The sequence below is a fragment of the Mauremys reevesii genome, linkage group 6, assembly GCF_016161935.1.
Source record: "Mauremys reevesii isolate NIE-2019 linkage group 6, ASM1616193v1, whole genome shotgun sequence".
Taxonomy (NCBI): Eukaryota; Metazoa; Chordata; order Testudines; family Geoemydidae; genus Mauremys; species Mauremys reevesii.
The window spans coordinates 98,278,107-98,297,141 of NC_052628.1; the positions used below are offsets into that span (position 1 = coordinate 98,278,107).

At 43.0% G+C, this 19,035-nt stretch overlaps 1 protein-coding gene across 3 annotated transcripts in view; it reads right to left on the reverse strand.

Annotated features, from left to right (window-relative positions):
- The window catches only part of FOCAD (focadhesin), a 191,039-nt gene that overhangs the window by 132,688 nt on the left and 39,316 nt on the right, over window positions 1–19,035 (reverse strand). For all 3 annotated transcript variants that reach the window (XM_039544825.1, XM_039544826.1, XM_039544827.1), the window contains exons 6-10: window positions 18,504–18,605; window positions 10,972–11,176; window positions 3,825–4,031; window positions 2,308–2,395; window positions 1,367–1,569 (exon numbers count right to left, since the gene is read on the reverse strand). In XM_039544825.1, coding sequence (XP_039400759.1) covers window positions 1,367–1,569; window positions 2,308–2,395; window positions 3,825–4,031; window positions 10,972–11,176; window positions 18,504–18,605 — 805 coding nt within the window. The remainder of the gene's footprint in view (window positions 1–1,366; window positions 1,570–2,307; window positions 2,396–3,824; window positions 4,032–10,971; window positions 11,177–18,503; window positions 18,606–19,035) is intronic.

Below are 19,035 nucleotides of genomic sequence, written 5' to 3' on the forward strand. Positions count from 1 at the left end.
TTAGATGCAGAAACTAGAGGAAATGGTATGTTTTGCTGTCTCAAATGCACCACCAACTTAACTAATCTCCAGAAACAGTTGAAAACAGCTGTAAAGAGGCAAATGGAGCCTAACTTCTACAGTACTGAGGATATCTAAATGAGAAGGTAGGCAGCTCTCACCTATTCTCAGAACATTTGGATGGAGGTTTTCAAAAGGAGTCTGGATAGTCATCTGTCTTGGATCATTTAGACAACAAATCCTGCATCTTAGCAGGGGGTTAGACTAGATGACCTTTGCGGTCCCTTCTAACCCTATGATTCTATGAACACCTAGATGGAGTCTAGAGGAGAACAACAATAACGATAAAGGATTTTGAAAACCTGGTCTATGAAGAAAGGTTAAAAAACATGGGCGTGTTTAGTCTTGACAAAAGAATACTGAGTGTGGACCTGAAACCAGCCATCAGGTATGTTAAGAGCTATTATAAAGAGGATGGTGGTCAGTTGTCCTCCACGTCCACTGAAAGTAAGACAAGAAGTAATAGGCTTAATCTACAGGGAGGGAGATTTAGGCTAGATACCAGGAAAAATGTTCTAACTATAAGAGTAGCTAAGCACTGGAATAGGTTTCCAAGGGAGATGGTGGAAATCCTCAGCACTGGAGGTTTTTAAGAACAGGCTGAACAAATACTTGTCAGGGACGATCTAGGTTTACTTGGTACTGTGTCAGTGCAGGAGGCTGGACTTAACTTCTCAAGGTCCCTTCCAGCCCGACATTTCTATGATTCTGTGGCAGAGGGAGAGAGAGTTCTCAGGCTCAAGATCCTGCATCAGTAAATAAGAGGGGAGCAACAGTAAGTACAAAAAGATTCCAAGGTGGTACTTTTATGCCCCCTTTGCCTTTGTTCTCCCTCTCTTTCCCCAACAAAGAGGAAAGAGCAGAAAAGAGTGGTGGTTGATGAGACTACTGTTACAAGGAAGGGGATGAATAAGAGTACCATAAGCAAGAGTCTGAAGGAGGCAAAAGTTGAGCGTTCTATTGAGGGCTGCTATTTGGCTAACAGCACAGGATGAAGATGTACTTATACCCTTAAATCTGTCTGAGCTGATATAAGGCTGTTTAAAAACAAAAAACAAACAAAAAAAACCCACAGGTAGAAGCAATGCCCAAACGCAAAATTAGTTTTTGATGCCTTCCTAGCACTTTCCATTTTACTCATCTTTAATACATGTTTTGACAGTTTCCATGTCAAGTTTAAACACACACACACACCACCTTTGGCAGTCTCTAATGTAAATTACTGTATGTAACAATGCAGAGAAACTGTTATATCACCCCCAACCCAATCTGCCCCAAAAGGGAAGAGCCTGAATTAAATCTTTACCAATTTCTTTTTATCCTTTATGCTTTCCTGCTGTACCATTTCCAGAAGATTTATAGCCAGCTGTTGCCTAGTGGGGCCAGAATCTTCCTCCGATATGCAGTCCTCAACTGCTGTTGAAGATAAGATCTGCAACACAGGCATCACCAAGATGATGGCTGTGGCTGGAATTTTCTGAGTTTCTGTACAGGAAAGGAGCTTGCAAGCTATTTGAGCAAGAGAAAAAAATTAGGTGGAAAAAAGAGTTATGCTTTTCAGTATGACATGCACATTTTCTAGCAAACACTCTGGTCAAGCACAGTAATAGTCCCCCAAAGAGTTGCAATATATATACACATTGTACTGCCACAGTGCAAACTACTTTCCTGGTAAGGAAGACATCACCGAATGTACATTTCATGCCCTTTATACCAAGCCACCTGAGCACCTTACATCAATAAACACAGAAATGGAATATAACAGAAACCCCTGCTTGTTAATGTATCAAAAGGAAAAGTCTATTCTCTATTACTAAAACAGTAAGTCAAAAGCCCAGCCAAACAAATAAGCTATACAAATAAGCTATACGCTGTGCCCTCAAGATTGTCAAACAGAAGAACTGTCAGAAGGAACAGGTTCAGTAGGCCTGAACCCTGTGCAAAGGCTATCCTGCCTCTGGCAGGAAAAATTTAAACCCCTATACAAAGGCAGGACAAGCCAGCAGGTGCTAACATCCATGACAGGAAACAGGAGGGGGAAAAGATCTCTTTTTGCCTTTGACTCCACCATATCAAACTTTTATTTTTTATTAACAAAAAATTACAACTTAATACAATGAGCATTCCAATCACTGCACCTAACTTCAAAGAAGACTGATTACAAAAAGACCAAGTCTTAAATTTAAGGAAACAAAACGAACAGGAAACCATGATCTTGGAAACTGGATATTCCAAGTAGAACTTTACCTAGGCTTAAGATGGGTTTCTGCTGACATGCTGGAGTCTGTAGCAGAAGTAAACCTAATCCAATTATGGCCTGTTCCACTGGAAAGTCCTGAAGAGGTAGAAAAAAAATGTTGTTTGAATATTTCAGTTTTGAGCCAGATGCAGTGTGGAAATAAACATATTTCTACTGCAGGTCTTTTTTATGCACACAGTATATACTGAACACAGCGTAGCTGTTCAAACCTCATAATTTAAAAGCAGCAACCTTTCAATAAAGGTAATCATCTGGAAAGCATGAGCTTCAATACAATTCAAGTCTTTTATTAAATAGCCACAAGATTCTGATTAGTTTCTCTATAATTTGGTTTAACCTATACTGGCCAGCTCCTACACTACAGTCTACATTGAATCTAACCAGTCAGCACTAAAACATAGTAGCTGATATATGGGGACTTCATAATTTTACATTTTCTGGCTTTTTAGGTTTTGCAACGAAGAAACAAAAACAACAAAATTAAACTCAGGCTTCATATATCTACCATAAGCAAACACTATGGTAAAAGCCTTATTAGTTTAGATAAAACAGTTCAATGTCTATGTGCTCTACATAAGCCTAGAGATCTTCAAAAATGGGTGCCTAAAGTTAGACTCCTAAGACCATAGTCTAAGGACCAAAATAAGTACCTGAATGTCTAAAGTGCTAAGCATCCTATGTTGATGTCAGTAAGAGCTTCTGGGTAATCTGCATTTTTTTAAAATATGTGCTTACTTAAAGGATCCCTTAATATGGATTTAGAAGCCTAACTTTAGGTACCACCATTGGAGAGGGGCCGGGGGGAGGGGGCAATTTTATCCATAGTACACAAATATCTGTGAAAATACTGGGCCTGAAGCAGTGAAATTCACAGACAGTGGCAACCTGAACTCTACAATGGTTAAACTATGCTCCTAGATCATGTTTCTAATAGGGTGGAGTGATTTTCTCTAGGTAGCAAAAAACCTTTGTCGCTTCAAAATAAAGCTACTTCAACATTAATAATGAAAAGTTATTTAGACTTCCAATACATTAAAAGTTATTGTGAACTGTTTTAGACTTATAGCCCAATTTTTTCAAAAATGCATTAGGCTCCTACGGCAATATTTAGACACCAAAAGTTGAGATTTAAAAAGCACCTATGCAACTTAGGAGCACAAGTCCCATTGACTTGAAACTGCAAACCCTGATTGAGGATTACAGCCCGATCAAAACATTTCAGATTTCTTAACTTGTAGAAGTTCAATATATTGGAAGATGATGCTTGTTGCAAATACAGAACATTCTATTTGCTTATGAATTTTGTATTAACTTTGTGTTGGTCTCACAGTGAGGATAATGAGAACCTTTGATTGACTTTTTCAGCACAGATGATCATTTTAAACAAAGATTCTTAGCAAGAAAAAATAACTGCATGTATAGATCCACTTTGAAAGACCACCTTTAAAATGGCAACAATCTTTCCATTTAATGTAGCTTTTTGTATCTTCTCCCAAATTCTTACCTCTTGCAAGAACTCAACATTTTGCTCTATTAAGCAAATTGTAGATGAACATTCCCCTGTCACGTTCAGACAAATCTCACAGAAGCACAACATCTGCAGACAAAGCTGGGATAACTGGACTTTCCAAAAAACAGGGTAGCGAAGCAGACTCCGGAATAATTCTTCTAGAAAGAACAATGCTTCCGTTATTTGTGGCAAGTCCTTTATCTGTAGAGAAAAAGAGATAGCTTAAACACATACACACACTTTTTTTTATTTATTTTCCTTCTCCCTTACAAGATGTGTGGAAGAATTTCATTTTCTATAGCTGGTCCTAAGAGTTGTATAACTTTTTTATTGCAAACTGTTCTAAGAACTTTGCAAGAAACACATTCAGAAATAAACTACCAACCCTAACATTCTATGGCTCATGGCAGGATCAGCGTTGAAACAGACAAGCCTATCTGCAGTTTGAAACTCAGAAGTAAAATCAGACAAAAACTTAAGGAATTAACAAGCACTGCCCTTTTCCTTAAGAGGGACGACAGACAGACATCCTTGGTTTTGGGTCCTTCGTTCCTGATTTGCTACTGCATGCAATTTAATTCCTGAGCTTCTCTGGGTTAGTGATTGCCAAATGGAACAAGCGGCGTAGAGGTTTTCTAATGCGAAATGTTATTATTGAGCCCCCCACACACACACACACACAAAATCACTTTTCTTATTATCTAATCTTGATTCCAATTTCAGTCTCAAGAGATAGCAGGTCAGTATCTTATTCCCCTGAACCACGATGTAAGTTTCTCTACAGAAAAAAATTGCATTTGAGTGTCTTGACCAAAAGTGTCATTCTATGCTTGGAAGCAGTGCAGAAGAGGATTCAAACAGCAGGGTGCTTCAATAAGTTAATGTGTTAGATATGAAAGATGTTCTGCTCTTGAAAATTCCAATTCCAACCAAACCCAGCTGTTCTGATCAAAATTCTGGAGCTGTTGTTATGAATATGGTTTTGATCTCATCTACATTGGCATTTATTCCAAGGGATTAAAAACAATGAACCATCTGCTCTAATCAGGCGCCTTGTGCCTGCTGAATTCATCAAGAGGAAAGTCTGCAGGTGACCAGCTGAACCTTTCACCAGTGGTTGCCACCATAAGACAACAAAATGATTATGAAATGTTTTAGCATTTATGTAATACACGTTAGCAGGAGTAAAAAAGGGGAAAGACAAAGAAAGGATAAAAAGGGCTTGGGGATTGGAGGAGGAAGATAGGACAGGTTATGAAAACAAGCTTATGAGTTCTTGGGCCAAAGATTTTCCTAGCTGCAGTGAAAGACATACTGTGGACAAGGGGACAGTGAAGAGAATGTAAAGCTTAGTATACATTTAAGAAAACAAAAGTGATTTCTAGCAAAACAAAGTTCACTCCTATAGTTGTGTGTTTTGGTTTTGGGGGAATAAAGCAGGTTCATAACTATTTTTCTGAGAAGTTTCCTGTGTCCCTTTTGAAGTCTATTAGCATTTTACAGACAGGGAACAAAGGCACAAAGAGGCCATGGCCATGTCTACACTACAAAATTATTAATGTCATCATAAAGTCCCCACAGTTATTAAATTTATTGTATGTACACACTTGGCTCCTTGTGTTGGTGGTGTGTGTCCTCACAAAGAGCACTTATATCAATTGCATTGTCAGTGTGGGGATTGTGGGATGGCTCCTGAAAGCCAGTAACAGTCAACGTAAACAATTCACTGTCTACACTGACACTATGTCAATCCAATTATATTGACACTGACTCTACACCACTCGGAGAGTGGGGTATTACTACATAGGCACAGAGAGGCACTTACATGGGTGGGATCCGAATTTATGAGAAGACACTTCCACAGCTAGGTCGATGCAAGGCAGCTTATGTTGACCTAACCATGAAGCATAGATCAGACCTAAGGGAGTTGCGAAAGCTCACCCAGAAAGTCTGTGACGGAGCATGGAAGTTCCTTCTGCATCTCCTGAGTCTCAGGCTTGCAACCTAACCACTGTACTATTCGTCCCCTCTTCTCCTCAATGAGCTATGGCTGAGATTTTGAAAGAGGCCCAAAACAATTAGGCATCCTACTTTGCATTGAATTTCAGTGAGAAGTAGGCCCCTTTGACAATCCCAGCCTACACAGAGTACAGTTGTGCCTTCCGGTACACAGTCCCACTGGCTTCAGAGAGTGTCACACTTATTTACGTAAGGACAGAATTTGTGTTATCTTATTAAAACACAAGAACTTTGTATAGCCCATTTCACATTTTAAAACCACCCATTCAAATTCAAGTGTTACGAGTTTTCTCAAAATAGCACATGATGTTGGGGGCTGGCTGTAAAAAACGGTTACCTACCTTTCATAACTGTCATTCTTCAAGATGTGTTGCTCATGTCCATTACACTCTAGGTGTGTGCGCGCCCACGAGTGCAGCCGTTGGAGATTTTTGCCTTAGTAGTACCAGTAAGGCTGGCTGTGGTGCCCTGTGGAGTACCGCACTCATGCCTTGGAATATCAAGCGCTGCCGGCCCTATGCCCTCTATGTTCCTTCTTGCCGACAACTCTGACAGAGGGGAGGAGGGCAGTTAATTGAATGAACATGAGCAACATCTCTAAGAGTAACAGTTACAAAAGGTAGGTAGCCATTTTTTCTTCGAGTACTTGCTCATGTCGATTCCATTCTAAGTGACTCACAAGCCGAACCAATGGAGGTGGGCTCAGAGTTCACAGTCTTACAACTTGCATCACTGCTCTGCCAAAGCCAGCATCGTCTTGACCCTGCTGCGTAGTGCGACGCAAATGTATGGACGGACAACCAGGTCGTGGCCCAAAAGACCTCTTGGATCAGAACCTGTGCCAGGAAGGCTGATGATGATGATGCCTGCACCCTAGTCGAATGAGCTGTCACGATGGCTGGTGGGGACACCTTTGCCAGCTCATAGCAAAAGCGGATACAGACCATGATCCAAGATGAGATTCTCTGGGCTGACACTGGGCAACCTTTCATCCTGTCAGTGACGGCAATGAACAACTGCATTAACTTATGGAACAGCTTTGTTTTATCAATGTAGAAGACCAGTGCCCGTTTGACATCCAGGGTAGACAGCCCACACTCCTCATCCATCACATTAGGCTTTGGATAAAGGACTTGTAAGTAAATGTCTTGACCAGTGTGGAACTGGGAGATGACCTTGGATGCAGCTGGATCTTGTCCTTATAGAAGATCCTATTGGGTGGCTCCACTGTTAGCACCCTGATCTTTCTATGGGCCGAAGTTATAGTGACCAAGAAGGAGACCTTCCAGGAGAAAGGCAGGAGGAAGCAGGAAGCCAAGAGTTCAAAGGGGGGACCCGTGAGCCTTGACAGCACAAGATTCAGGTCCCAAGAGGGGACTAGGTCCCGAACATGCAGGTAAAGGCACTCTAGACGTTTTAAGAAGCGTGCCATCATGGGATGGGCAAAGACCGACTGGCCTTGAAACGAAGGGTAGAACACCAAAATGATCGCCAGGTATACCTTGATTGAAGATGGCGAGAGACCCTGGAGCTTAAGGTGCAATAAATAGTCCAAATGTCCTGCAGTGGGGCCTCTTCCACACGAATGCGTCAGTCTGAAGCCCAACACATGAACCACTTCCACTTTACCACATAGGTAGCCCTGGTGGTCGGTTTTCTGCTGCCCAGGAGTACCTGTTGGACACCAGCGGAACACTCCTGTTCATCCACACTCAGCCAGGCAGCAGGCAACCCGTCAAGTGCAGTGATGCCAGGTTCGGGTGCAGCAGGTCACCGTGGTTCTGGGACAGCAGATCCGGCAGAAGAGATAACTGCAATGGGGTGGCTGCTGAGAGACTCAGCAGCACAGCGAACCAGTGTTGATGAGGCCACGCTGGGCTATGAGGATAAGAGATGCTCTGTCTTGCTTCACCTTCAGCAGTACCTTGTGGATCAACGGTACTGGGGAGAAGATGTACATCAGTGCTTCCGACGACAGAATCAGGAAGGCGTCCAACAGGGAGCCCTTGTCCCTGCCCCACAGAGAACAGAACAGGTGACACTTTCTGCCTAGACGTAAACAGGTCCACCCGGGGAGTCCCCCACCTGCGGAAGATTAAGCAGACCACTTCTGGATGAAGCGACCATTCGTGGCGAGACAAGAAGGTCATGCTGAAGCAATCTGCCAGGACGTTCCTGGTTCAAGGCAGGTGGGTGGCCACCAGAAAAATGCCATGTTGCACACAAAAGTCCCAGAGGCTGAGCGCCTCCCAACAAAGGTCTGAAGACCTGGCATCGCCCTGTCTGTTGAAGTTATACATTACGGCTGTACTGTCCGCCAGGACCTGCACCTTCCTGCCAAGTGGGGCAAGAACGCCTGGTAGGCCAGGAAAACCACTCTGAACTCCCTGACATTCATATGAAGGGCCAGATCACTGTGTGGCCAGTGGCCCCGGGTGCTGAGCTCGCCCAGATGGGCTCCCCAGCCCAGGCCTGACGCATCTGAGACCAGGGTAACAGACGGAGATGGGGTCACATAGAGAACCCCCTGCAACATTAACTCAGGATCCAGCCACCAGTCCAAGAGCACGTAGCTCAGCACCGTGACCACACGGGCCAGGGCGTGCTTGCTGGGGCTATAGACCAGGGCCAGCCACGCCTTCAGAGGCTGTGGATGAAGTCGGGCATGGCCGTGCACATGTACGTGCACATGGCCATGTGGTCAATTAGTTGCAGGCACGTGTGGGCTGTGGTGAGCAGATGGCTCTTTATGTGGGTGATCAAGTCTGACATGGCCTGGAATTGCACTTCTGAAAGGAAGGCCCCAGCTCACATGGAGTCGAGAAATGCTCCGATAAACTCTATGCAACTCTATGCATTGTGGGTGGTTAATGGCTTATTAACACAGATAACAGCAGATGGAGATGCAGCAGATGGACGCACCAGATTGCCTGCACTTTGCTGCCTGCCCAAAACCTGCTGCTTGATCTGCCAGTCATAGGACACCTCACCCCACCCCACCCCACCCCCCCCCCCCCCCAAGCAAGCAAGCAAGTGGCCGCACTTGGTATCGAGGACAGGCCAAAGGGTAGTGCCGTGAACTGGAAGTGACACCCGGCCACTATGAAACGCAGGAAACACCTGTGGCCCGGCAATGTGGAGACATGAAAGGAAGCATCCTTTAAGTTGAGAGCAGTCTACCAGTTCCCCGGATCCAAGGAAGGAATGATGGAGGCCCGGGAGAACATGTGGAACTTCAACTTCTTGAGAGACTTGTTGAGGTCATGCAGGTCCAGGATGGGTCTGAGGCCCCCTTTGGCTTTCGGGATTAGGAAATAGCGGGAGTAGAATCCTCTTCCTTCAACGTCCCGAGGAACCTCCTCCACAGCCCCCAAGCCCAGGAGCTTCTTGACCTCCTAAACGAGGAGTTGCTCTTGACAAGAGCCCCGGAAGAGGGATGGCGAAATGAGGGAATGAGGGGGCAGGGGCAGGAAGGAGGGGTGGCCAAGAACTGCAAGGTATGTCCAGGACCCAGCAGGCTGACATAGAGTAACCATTGCACAGGTGTAACTGAATAGTAACTGTAGCGTGGAGAGTGGTACCGATGCTGGGGAGACTGATGCTGGGGAGAACGGGACGGGGAACTTTCCCACTGTGCTGGTGATTGGGATCGATGCCTAGAGGATGACCATCAAGAGAGTGAGTGGTGCCGGGAATAGTAAGTGAGAGCGATCAACAACGCAATTGGGATCTGCCCCGGGATTCCAGACACAGCGGAGAAGATCGACGTCTTCTGTCCGGCGACCAGTGCTGTTCCCCTGCTCCCTAGGGGGTTTTAACAGTGGGCTTTCCTTCTTGGGGAACCTTAGCCAGGTCCTGCAGCACCGGGGTCTTCATTGGAGTAGGTGGAGACCTATGCTCTCTCTGTGCCTGGAGAGCCTGGGATGATGAAAGTGCAGGCAGGAGTGTGGGTCCCATACTTCTCCCAGGAGTCAGGGGCAGACCTTTAAGGGGGCTGGGAGCCCCAACTGGGGAGGCATGATTGCATGGCCCCGGAGTAGCCTGGCGGGGAGGCCAAGGTCCCTTGCTAGATGACTCCTGGGCCTTCTTGCTCAGTACCAGGGAGCACTTCTTGGCCTTCTTCTTTGGCACCGGCGATGGTGAATGATGCTAGCAGTTGGGTGCCAGTGCTGCGCTGCGCACGGGGGCTGAGGCACTAGGTTCAACCTGTCTGGACGGCTTTGAAGCCGGGTGGAGGGCGGACTCCATCAGGAGAGCCCTGAGACGGATATCCTGCTTCTTTTGGGTGCAGGGCTGAAAATTTTTGCAGATCCAGCACCGCTCCTTAACGTGTGACTCCTCCAAGCACTTAAGGCCTGCTGCAGTCCAAGCAGAGATTAAACCTGGGAGACCAGGGCTTAAACCCGAGAGACCAAGGCATGCCCCGCCAGGGGCAAAGTCTCGCTGGGACCCTAACTACTAACACACACTTAACAACTACTTAACACTATCAAATGCGAACTATGTACAACGGCCCTGAGGCACGAAGTTCAGAACAGTAGAAACCGCTAGCTCTTGCTCAGCAAGAAGGGTGCTCCGACCGACCACCATGGGCAGTAAGCAGGAATTGAGAGGGTGTAGGGCCGGCGGTGCCTGATATACCGTGGTATGAGCACGGCACTCCAGAGGGCACCACAGCCAGCCCTAAGGGTACCACTAACGAAAATCTCCGGCGGCCGCGCATTTGGGCATGCACACACCTAGAATGGAATTAACATGAGCAAGCACTCGAAGAACAGCAGACTGTGATTGGTTCAGGACAATAACATTCTGTCTCTCACATGCTGCTCTCCCAGCTTAAACTATATATAAGGTCATCAGCATCATTAGTTACTATCACACAACACTTGTTTCCAGTTAGAACTTGCATGGTCAGATTTGATCACTTAAAAAAAAATTATATTACCTTCCCCAAGAAAGCCAGACTTCTTAGCTCTAGATTTCCAAGCTGCTGATCTAATCTAGTTTGGGGAGTTGGAATGCAGCATTGCATGTGAGCACACAAAGGAGTAATACAATAAAAAAGCTGCTTTAACAAAGTTTATTTGCAGAAGGCAGGGCCAAGCATTAAATTAACTTTTACCTGAAAATGTGGAATCAAGTCACAAAGCAGCTGAAGAATAAGGTGTTCTAGTGCAGAAGGTACCTCTTTGTTCTCAGGACCATGTGGCTGAAGTAAGATTTTAAGTAGACCCATTCGCAGTTCAGCATTCTCCCCCAATTGGGATGGTTCACAATACAGGTATCTTAGAAATGGGGTCATTATACAGACACATGAACTCTGTGCCCTGCAGTTCAAAAATAAGTTTGCTGAGACCACTTACTAGTAAAAATCAGCAAACAGTGAAACCCAAGCAACATAACATTCACAGCCTCTATTGGTATCAACATTGTGCAGGATGTATAGTAATTATGAGAAGACACCATGAGAGTCATTGCTAAATCTCACAATAAGCAGAAACAATTTGATTTACTTGCACAGAACAATATAATGAGCTCTTGAATAATAGAGGTGCAATTAAAGTGCATTGCCAATATACTTACTCTGTACTGATGCATGAATAATACCTCACTTTATACTCCAGGGGTCGGCAACCTCTGGCACGCGGCTCGCCAGGGTAAGCACCCTGGTGGGACAGGCCAGTTTGTTTATCTGCCACGTTGGCAGGTTCGGCCGATCGCGGCTCCCACTGGATGCGGCTTGCTGTCCCAGGCCAATGCGGGCGGCGGGAAGCACCGCGGGCTGCGGGATATGCTGGCTGCGGCTTCCTGGGATGGCAAACTGCTGCCAGTGGGAGCCGCGGTCGGCTGAACCTGCCGACGTGGCAGATAAACAAAGTGGCCCGGCCTGCCAAGGTGCTTACGCTGGAGAGCCACGTGCCAGAGGTTGCCGACCCCTGTTATACTCTTACATACTGCAATGGCATTTTATATTTGATTTTTTCCTCAACAATTTAGAAAGCTGTTTTCTGTGCTATATGTCATCATAGCTATTGCTGTACCAAATTATGCGGTATCTGGATAATGTTGTTCAGAAATACTATTATAAAATCTGACTTTTCATCACTATAAATCAAACACAAAAGAACATTGTTTGAGAGCTACCACAGCAACAGCGATCAAAACAAAGTACTACTTCAACAAGGGTTGCTCCCTAGCGAAGAGTGTATCACTGTATTGTTTCATTGGATTCACTTTGCTAGAAACTCACAACTATACATTTAAAAAAAATCCAATTGTTGATCCATTTATGACTCTGTCACAAAACTCGGAATCAGAATATTGGTTACAATGCCCGGATATTGTCAAAAAATTAAGTACCTCCAGAAACCTTTTATCTTCTCCCATTCGTGTCTCAAAAAAGTCAGTAATACATATAGATCACTATATTCTAGATCTATGATTTTATGCTATAAAAGCCTTTGGATAAAAAGTGGCAGGAAGAACAGGACAAGTGGGTTCTTCTAAAGAATGCAGCTATTGTTAAAAAAAAATTAACCATTGTCACTCCATACTCCCATTCATCACACAACATACCTACTATATACCTAAATATATACTAAATACCATATAAAAGAAAGTGTTTCTGGCACCGTTCCATATCACTGCAAATGTTGTCATTGATTTCAGTGGGAGGATCAGGGCCATAACAATTTTGCATTCAATCTAAACCCTACTAAAGTTAATCAGAATTTCTCCACTGACTTCCAAGGACTTTGAATCAGGACTCGACTCCCTGACAGGTTATGAAAAGCTATCTGTGGCTTTCCCCTTCTGCATACATTTTAAAATACGCTATTGTGATTTCAGTAATGGAAAATGCATGTATTATGACAGAACATATTCATTACTCAGGCATTACTCATTGGCTTCAGTGTGAGTTTTGACTAAGTAAAGATTGTGAGATTGGGCCAAAAATGAAATACATTTTAAAATCACCTGTAGTTATCTGCAAGAAACAAATTTTTTTATCTTAATTAATTATAAATCTCTAGCTCTGGCTCTAGGTGTTATTACAGTAGTTCAGAAAATTTCAAATAAAAACGTTTCCATGAAAAACAGAAACAATGTAATGCAGAATTGTCACAATACCTCCCTGTTTTCTGAGCTCTAGGAATAACAAAAGTCATTAACATTTTAATAGATCAATATCAACTATATTCCCAAACACCCATACAATCTCCTCCAGTCACACCCACATCACCATCAGGCCACCACATCAGGAAAAAAAATAATAATAATACAACTAAAACAAAACACTAAGACCCTGATTCTGCAAACTCTTATTCATCCACTCAACTTTATATATGTGAGTAGTCCTGCTGACTTCAGTAAGGGCTTGGCTACACTTACAAATTTGCAGCGCTGCAGCAGGGTGTGAAAACACACCCTCTTCAACTCTGCAAATTGCGGCGCTACAAAGCGCCAGTGTAGTCAAAGCCCCAGCGCTGTCCGTTATTCCCCACAGGGAGGTGGAGTACGGACAGCGCTGGGAGAGTTTTCTCCCAGCGCTGGCGCTTTGACTACACTTAGCGCTTCAAAGCGCTGCCGTGGCAGCGCTGCCGCGGCAGCGCTTTGAAATGCAAGTGTAGCCAAAGCCTAAGTGTTTGCAAGATCACGGTTAAGGAAACAGACAGGCCTTATACCTTAAGAGTGAAATCCTAGTCCCACTGAAGTCAATGGGAGTTTTGCCATAGACTTCAATGGGGTCAAGGTTTCACACTTTTTCTGCTGCCCATTCAACAAACAATTATATCACACCCACTTATGACAGGATTCTTTATGAACACTGAATTCCAGAATTTTAAGGTGACTGGAGGATCTTTCTAATATTTTGTTTTAAAATGAATCTACCTTTTTAATTTGACATCAACTTAAAACTCAAACTTCTGTTTGAAGATTCCTTAACTTCTATCATCACAAGTAACAGCTAAGTTCACTATACAATAAAGAGAAATATATTATCTTGAAAAATATTTCTCTTACCCCAGCTGTCTACTTTCTGCAACAGAGCACTATACAGGTCTGTCGCATCTTACGTGCATTTAACATGCGCAATTTCAGCTTTACGTGGTTGGGAGGGGAATGCAGGCAATTCCACCAGCATGAGATGCAAATCTGCTGTTCCCACTAAAATATTTTTGTGGGGGACTTGACAGTAACAGCATGTCTTTAGGCCTGTGATAAGGTTCTCCCCTATAATAACCCTGGAAGGTTGGCAAACAAAGAACAAAAAAAACAGTTTAAATAGTACATATGCCCCGGAGTGAGTGTGAGATGGGAGAAGCGAATCTGCTGTTCCCACTACAGTACTCAGTCCCCCTGTACCTCTCATACTGTGCGCATCTCTCCGCGCTGAGTGAGACTCTACTGTACCTGTACTGTTTAAAGAGACAGTACATATTTTTCGTATAACATGGCCCCTAAACGCAAGCCACCTACTTCATCTGGTGCTCAACCGAAGAAACAGCGATGTGTTCCAACGCTGGAGGAAAGACTGGCTGTGTTGGACTTACTGAGAGACAGTATGTCCATCGCCAACGTGGTGTGTAAATACAGCCACAACGAATCTAGCATCCGTGCCATCAAGATTCGAAAGAGAGAAATTCATCAAGCCGTGGCATCAAGTGCTCCAGTAACTGCTAAGGTGACGAGCCAAGTGCATGATAAAACTTTAGTGAAGACTGAAAAAGCATTAAACTTATGGCTGGAAGACATGAACCGTAAACATGTGCCTATCAATGGCAACATGTTGCGAGAAAAGGCTCTTAGCATCTATGCGCTGTTCAAACTTCCCGCCGAAGAGGGACAGCCTTCTGATAAGAAGGAATTGAAAGCCAGCCAAGGTTGGCTTAACAGTTTTAGGAACCGCGTCAACCTCTAAAACTTGCAGACTACTGGTGAAGCTGCATCTGCCAATAAGGAGGCAGCAAAAGCCTACTCTGAACAATTAAAGAAAATCATAGAGGAAAGGGGCTGTCTTCCAGAACAAGTTTTTAATGCTGACGAGACTGGGCTCTTCTGGAAAAAATGCCCAACCACACTTACATTTCGAAATCAGAAAGACAAGCCCCTGGTTTCAAAGCAGCTAAAGACCATGTGACTGTGTTGCTTTTTGGCAATGCGGCTGGGCATTTAATAAAGCCGGGCTTGCTCTACAGGGCTGCAAATTCCCGTGCCCTAAAAGGCAAGAACAAAAATCTCCTGCCTGTGTTCTGGCAATCAAATAAAAAGGCTTGGGTGACGGCAGCATTACTTCCGGATTGGTTCCACAAGTGTTTCTTTCTGGAGGTCGAGCAGTACCTTGAAGAGAAAGGACTTGACTTTAAAGTGTTGCTGATCGTAGACAATGCTCCTGGCCATCCTGCGGCACTCCGGTTTGCACATAACGACGTTGAAGTCATCTTTCTCCCCCCCAATACCATCTTCATCCTCCAACCTCTCAATCAAGGCGTCATTAGTTGTTTCAAGGCCACGCACATGAGGCTTACACTCTCACGGATCCTTACCGCTATGGATGCTGATCCCAATGTTAATGTGATGGAGTGCTGGAAGTCCTTCAACATTGCTGACTGCATCACTTATATTAAACAGGCAGTGGATGCAATCAAGCCTGAAACAGTCAATGCATGTTGGCGAAACCTATGGGAAGACTGTGTGAATGATTTTAAGGGTTTCCCGACCATTGACAAAGAAGTGAAACTCATTGTTCAGGTGGCCAGGCAAGTGGGTGGTGATGGCTTCATTGACATCCTCGAGGAAGAAATTGAGGAATTAATTGAGGGCCATAAAGAAACATTGACTAACAAAGAGTTAGAGGAATTGATAAAATCGCCTACAGAAGACAACGATGACGACGAACAGGAAGAGCCAGCAATTTGGAATCTTCATAAATTTTCTGAAGTGTTCCAAGCAGCGAAACACTTGAATGATTTAATTTCTGAATATGATCCTTCTATGGAATGAAGCCTCAAAATCACACGTAGTATTACGGATGATTTGAGACCATACCAAGAAATGTTTGAGGAGCTCAAGAGACAACAGCGACAGTTGCCAATCACCATGTTTTTAAAGAAAAAACAACCAGCAGCAGCAGAGCATACACAATCAACTTCTCGAGCTGAACCAGAGCCAACCACTTCGTCTACAACTCCCTCTCCGTCACCCAAGCCTGGCCCATTGTCTCCTGGATCGACATCAAGCCCTGACGACTCAATAATAGTGTTGTCAAGGGAAGAGGAAGACTAATCATTGGAGTGTGTACAGTACAAGACTAGCAAGAATATCCAGGATGACTAGTGACTGTTCAGGTTTACAGTACTGTATTCATTTTTTATTCTTTCATTCTTCCGTCTCTCTGCTATGTTATTAAAAATACTGTAAAATTATATTTTGCATAAGTAGTTTTTATTATATACTGTACTGTACATTGCTGTATACAATACATAGTACTGTACAGGGCTGTATACACAAAACTGTACTTTATGGGTGATTTAAGGGATTTTCAAGGGTCATTTTGACTATACACGATTTTCGCTTTACGCACTGACTGCGGAACGTAACCCCAGCATAAGATGCGACAGACCTGTATATATTTAGTTAGTTTCATTGTATTTCTACAGTCAGTTCCCCTGTTTGTGAGAGTCTTTCACAAAGCAGCAGAGAAAAGACATTTTTAAAAAGATAGGGAAACATGTTTTGTAAAACTACAAAAAATGGCCAGTGGCTCTGGGGCTGGTATAATACCTGATAGTGCTTTAAACTCATTTTTCAAGATTATTTGACAGTGTCCTTTTAGCTCTTCATGTATATGTAAATGGTATGGATCTGTTTTTTAACAGACAATTTTTATAAGGCGGCTTTGCAATTCAATTTTTTAAATAAAAAGCAACCATCTTCAAAAGCCACCATTTAAAATCACTATCATTTAAACTTAACAGGAAAAATAGCTTATAGCTATGGTACTAGGTTGCTGCACAATACCAGAAAAAAAGATCCCATTTTACCTGCAATGAAGTCATGTTGTATAAAAGATATTCATGGACCTTGTCATTGGACAAACTGTGCTGTTATACAGCGTTAGCCATTAAAATGTCAGCAATTGCCAAGTTATCACACAGCAACATTTGAGATTAACACAGTTTCCCCAGCCACATATTAGCAGGCACCTCTCATACCTCTGTGGTAATGCTTTGCAAATGTTGACTTTTAAACGGCCTTCTGTTCAACATAGTCTTTCCCAAAAGAACAGAGTTGTAGTAAGAAAAAAAATCAGCACTGAAGAAAGCAGAAAACTCCTAGAAACACATGAATTGTCACACCAGAACACACCAACTGGCCATCTATTCCAGTATCCTGTCTAACAGCAACAGTACCAGATGCCTCAAAGAAAAGTACCTGAAACCCACCGTGGACAATAACAGACTAATCTGCCCATATGTATTCATGTCTCACTATTAGGCAGTTGGCTTGAGGGTTAATACTTCTACTTTTTACTTAGGTATCTAATATAGAGGATTTTCTCATTGCCCGTGTAAATAGCTACTCTTTTTCTAAGTCTTTCTGAACTCTTGGACTCAATGATGATGTCATAGACCGCAAGTTCCACAGATTCATTATGTGTTGTGTAAAATAAAAATATAATTGCTATTATCAGATTTAAATGTGAATGAACTGAACATCCTCCTGTGCTTGTGTTATGAGAAAGGTACATAGGAACATCTGATTTACCTTCTCTATATCATTCACTATTTCATTTAACAGATGTGCCCGCTTGTCTCCTTTCTAAACTAAGCAGTCCCAATCCTCCTAAATACAAATTTTGTATCCATTCAAAAGCCAACTGGCCAATTAACATAAGGAAATAATTTTATGGTTGGTTTAGCGAACTATTAGTTTTTCCATTAACATCCTCACTGTGGTAGATTTTCTGCCTGGGCTAGACCATTTCTGTGACAATCTTCCAAAGTTATCCTTAACATTTGGTTTCCATTATTACATGGTCTGCAACAAAAGTGAATTAAATTTTTTAACTCAAAGTTTTCATCCAACAACGACCTTTTTACAGAAACTACATTTTTCATGAAAAATTTGTGAAGGCATCATCCAAAGCATTAAAATTGTTATCAAAAATTCAGATACCATTTGCACAGCATTTTGAATAACTTTTACAATAACTATTTTGATTACAAAATTTAGCAATTTTAGATATTTAGAAATTTTCCAACACTCAGAAACAAAAAACATAGAAATAGATTTTTTGGCTAAAAAATAACCATTTTTCAACCAGTTCTAGCTGACAGTATGTATTATTCAAAGAAATCTACACAGCAAAGAAAAACCTGCAGCTGTCCCAGGCCAGCCAACTCAGGCTCACAGGGCTGTTTCATTGCTGTGTAAAATTCCAGCCTCAGGCTGGAGCCTGGGCTCTGGGAATCCTCCACCCCACAGGGTTTTTCTTTGCTGTGTAGACATACCCTAAAAAGTTTTTGTTGTTCTTTTTCAAAAACATACAATCAGATACTTTACCCGGTCACTTCAGCAAGCACTTCTTTGTGGAATTAGTACACAGTTCTACAGATATAAACAAACAATTGAACTATATTTGTTTTTTACCTCTCTGGACATTGCTTGAAAAATACTGTTATCTGCTGCAAGAGAATTGGCCAGCAATCAGGTCTGTTTTCAAGTACAGTGATTAGTGGATGAGGAGGATACCTGAAACACAGAGAAATCATATTTGGATCTGTAATGCAGGTGGCAAACATGTGAGGTAACTACCTTCAAGATAACATCTGTAGATGTACAAAATGTAACTCCTGCCTTTACCAACTTCCTTCATGAGTTTCATCAAGATACTATACATCGAACTAGTATGTTTTTTCGGATCCCCTGGAAACAACATTCAAATGAAGTGTTTATTAGATAAAGATGTAGGCAAAAAAAAATTTCCACAGAGTGCTTATAGTTAAATTAATATGCCCATAAATAGGTGCCTAAAAATCAGGTAATTTATTTAAATACAGACAGAGGGGGGGATTTTCAGAAACACACTGGTATGGTAGGTGCCTAACACTCATTGATTTTCAGTGGGAGTTGGATGCTTATCTGCCCTTTGTGTCTTTGAAAGACAAGATTCTTGTCTTTG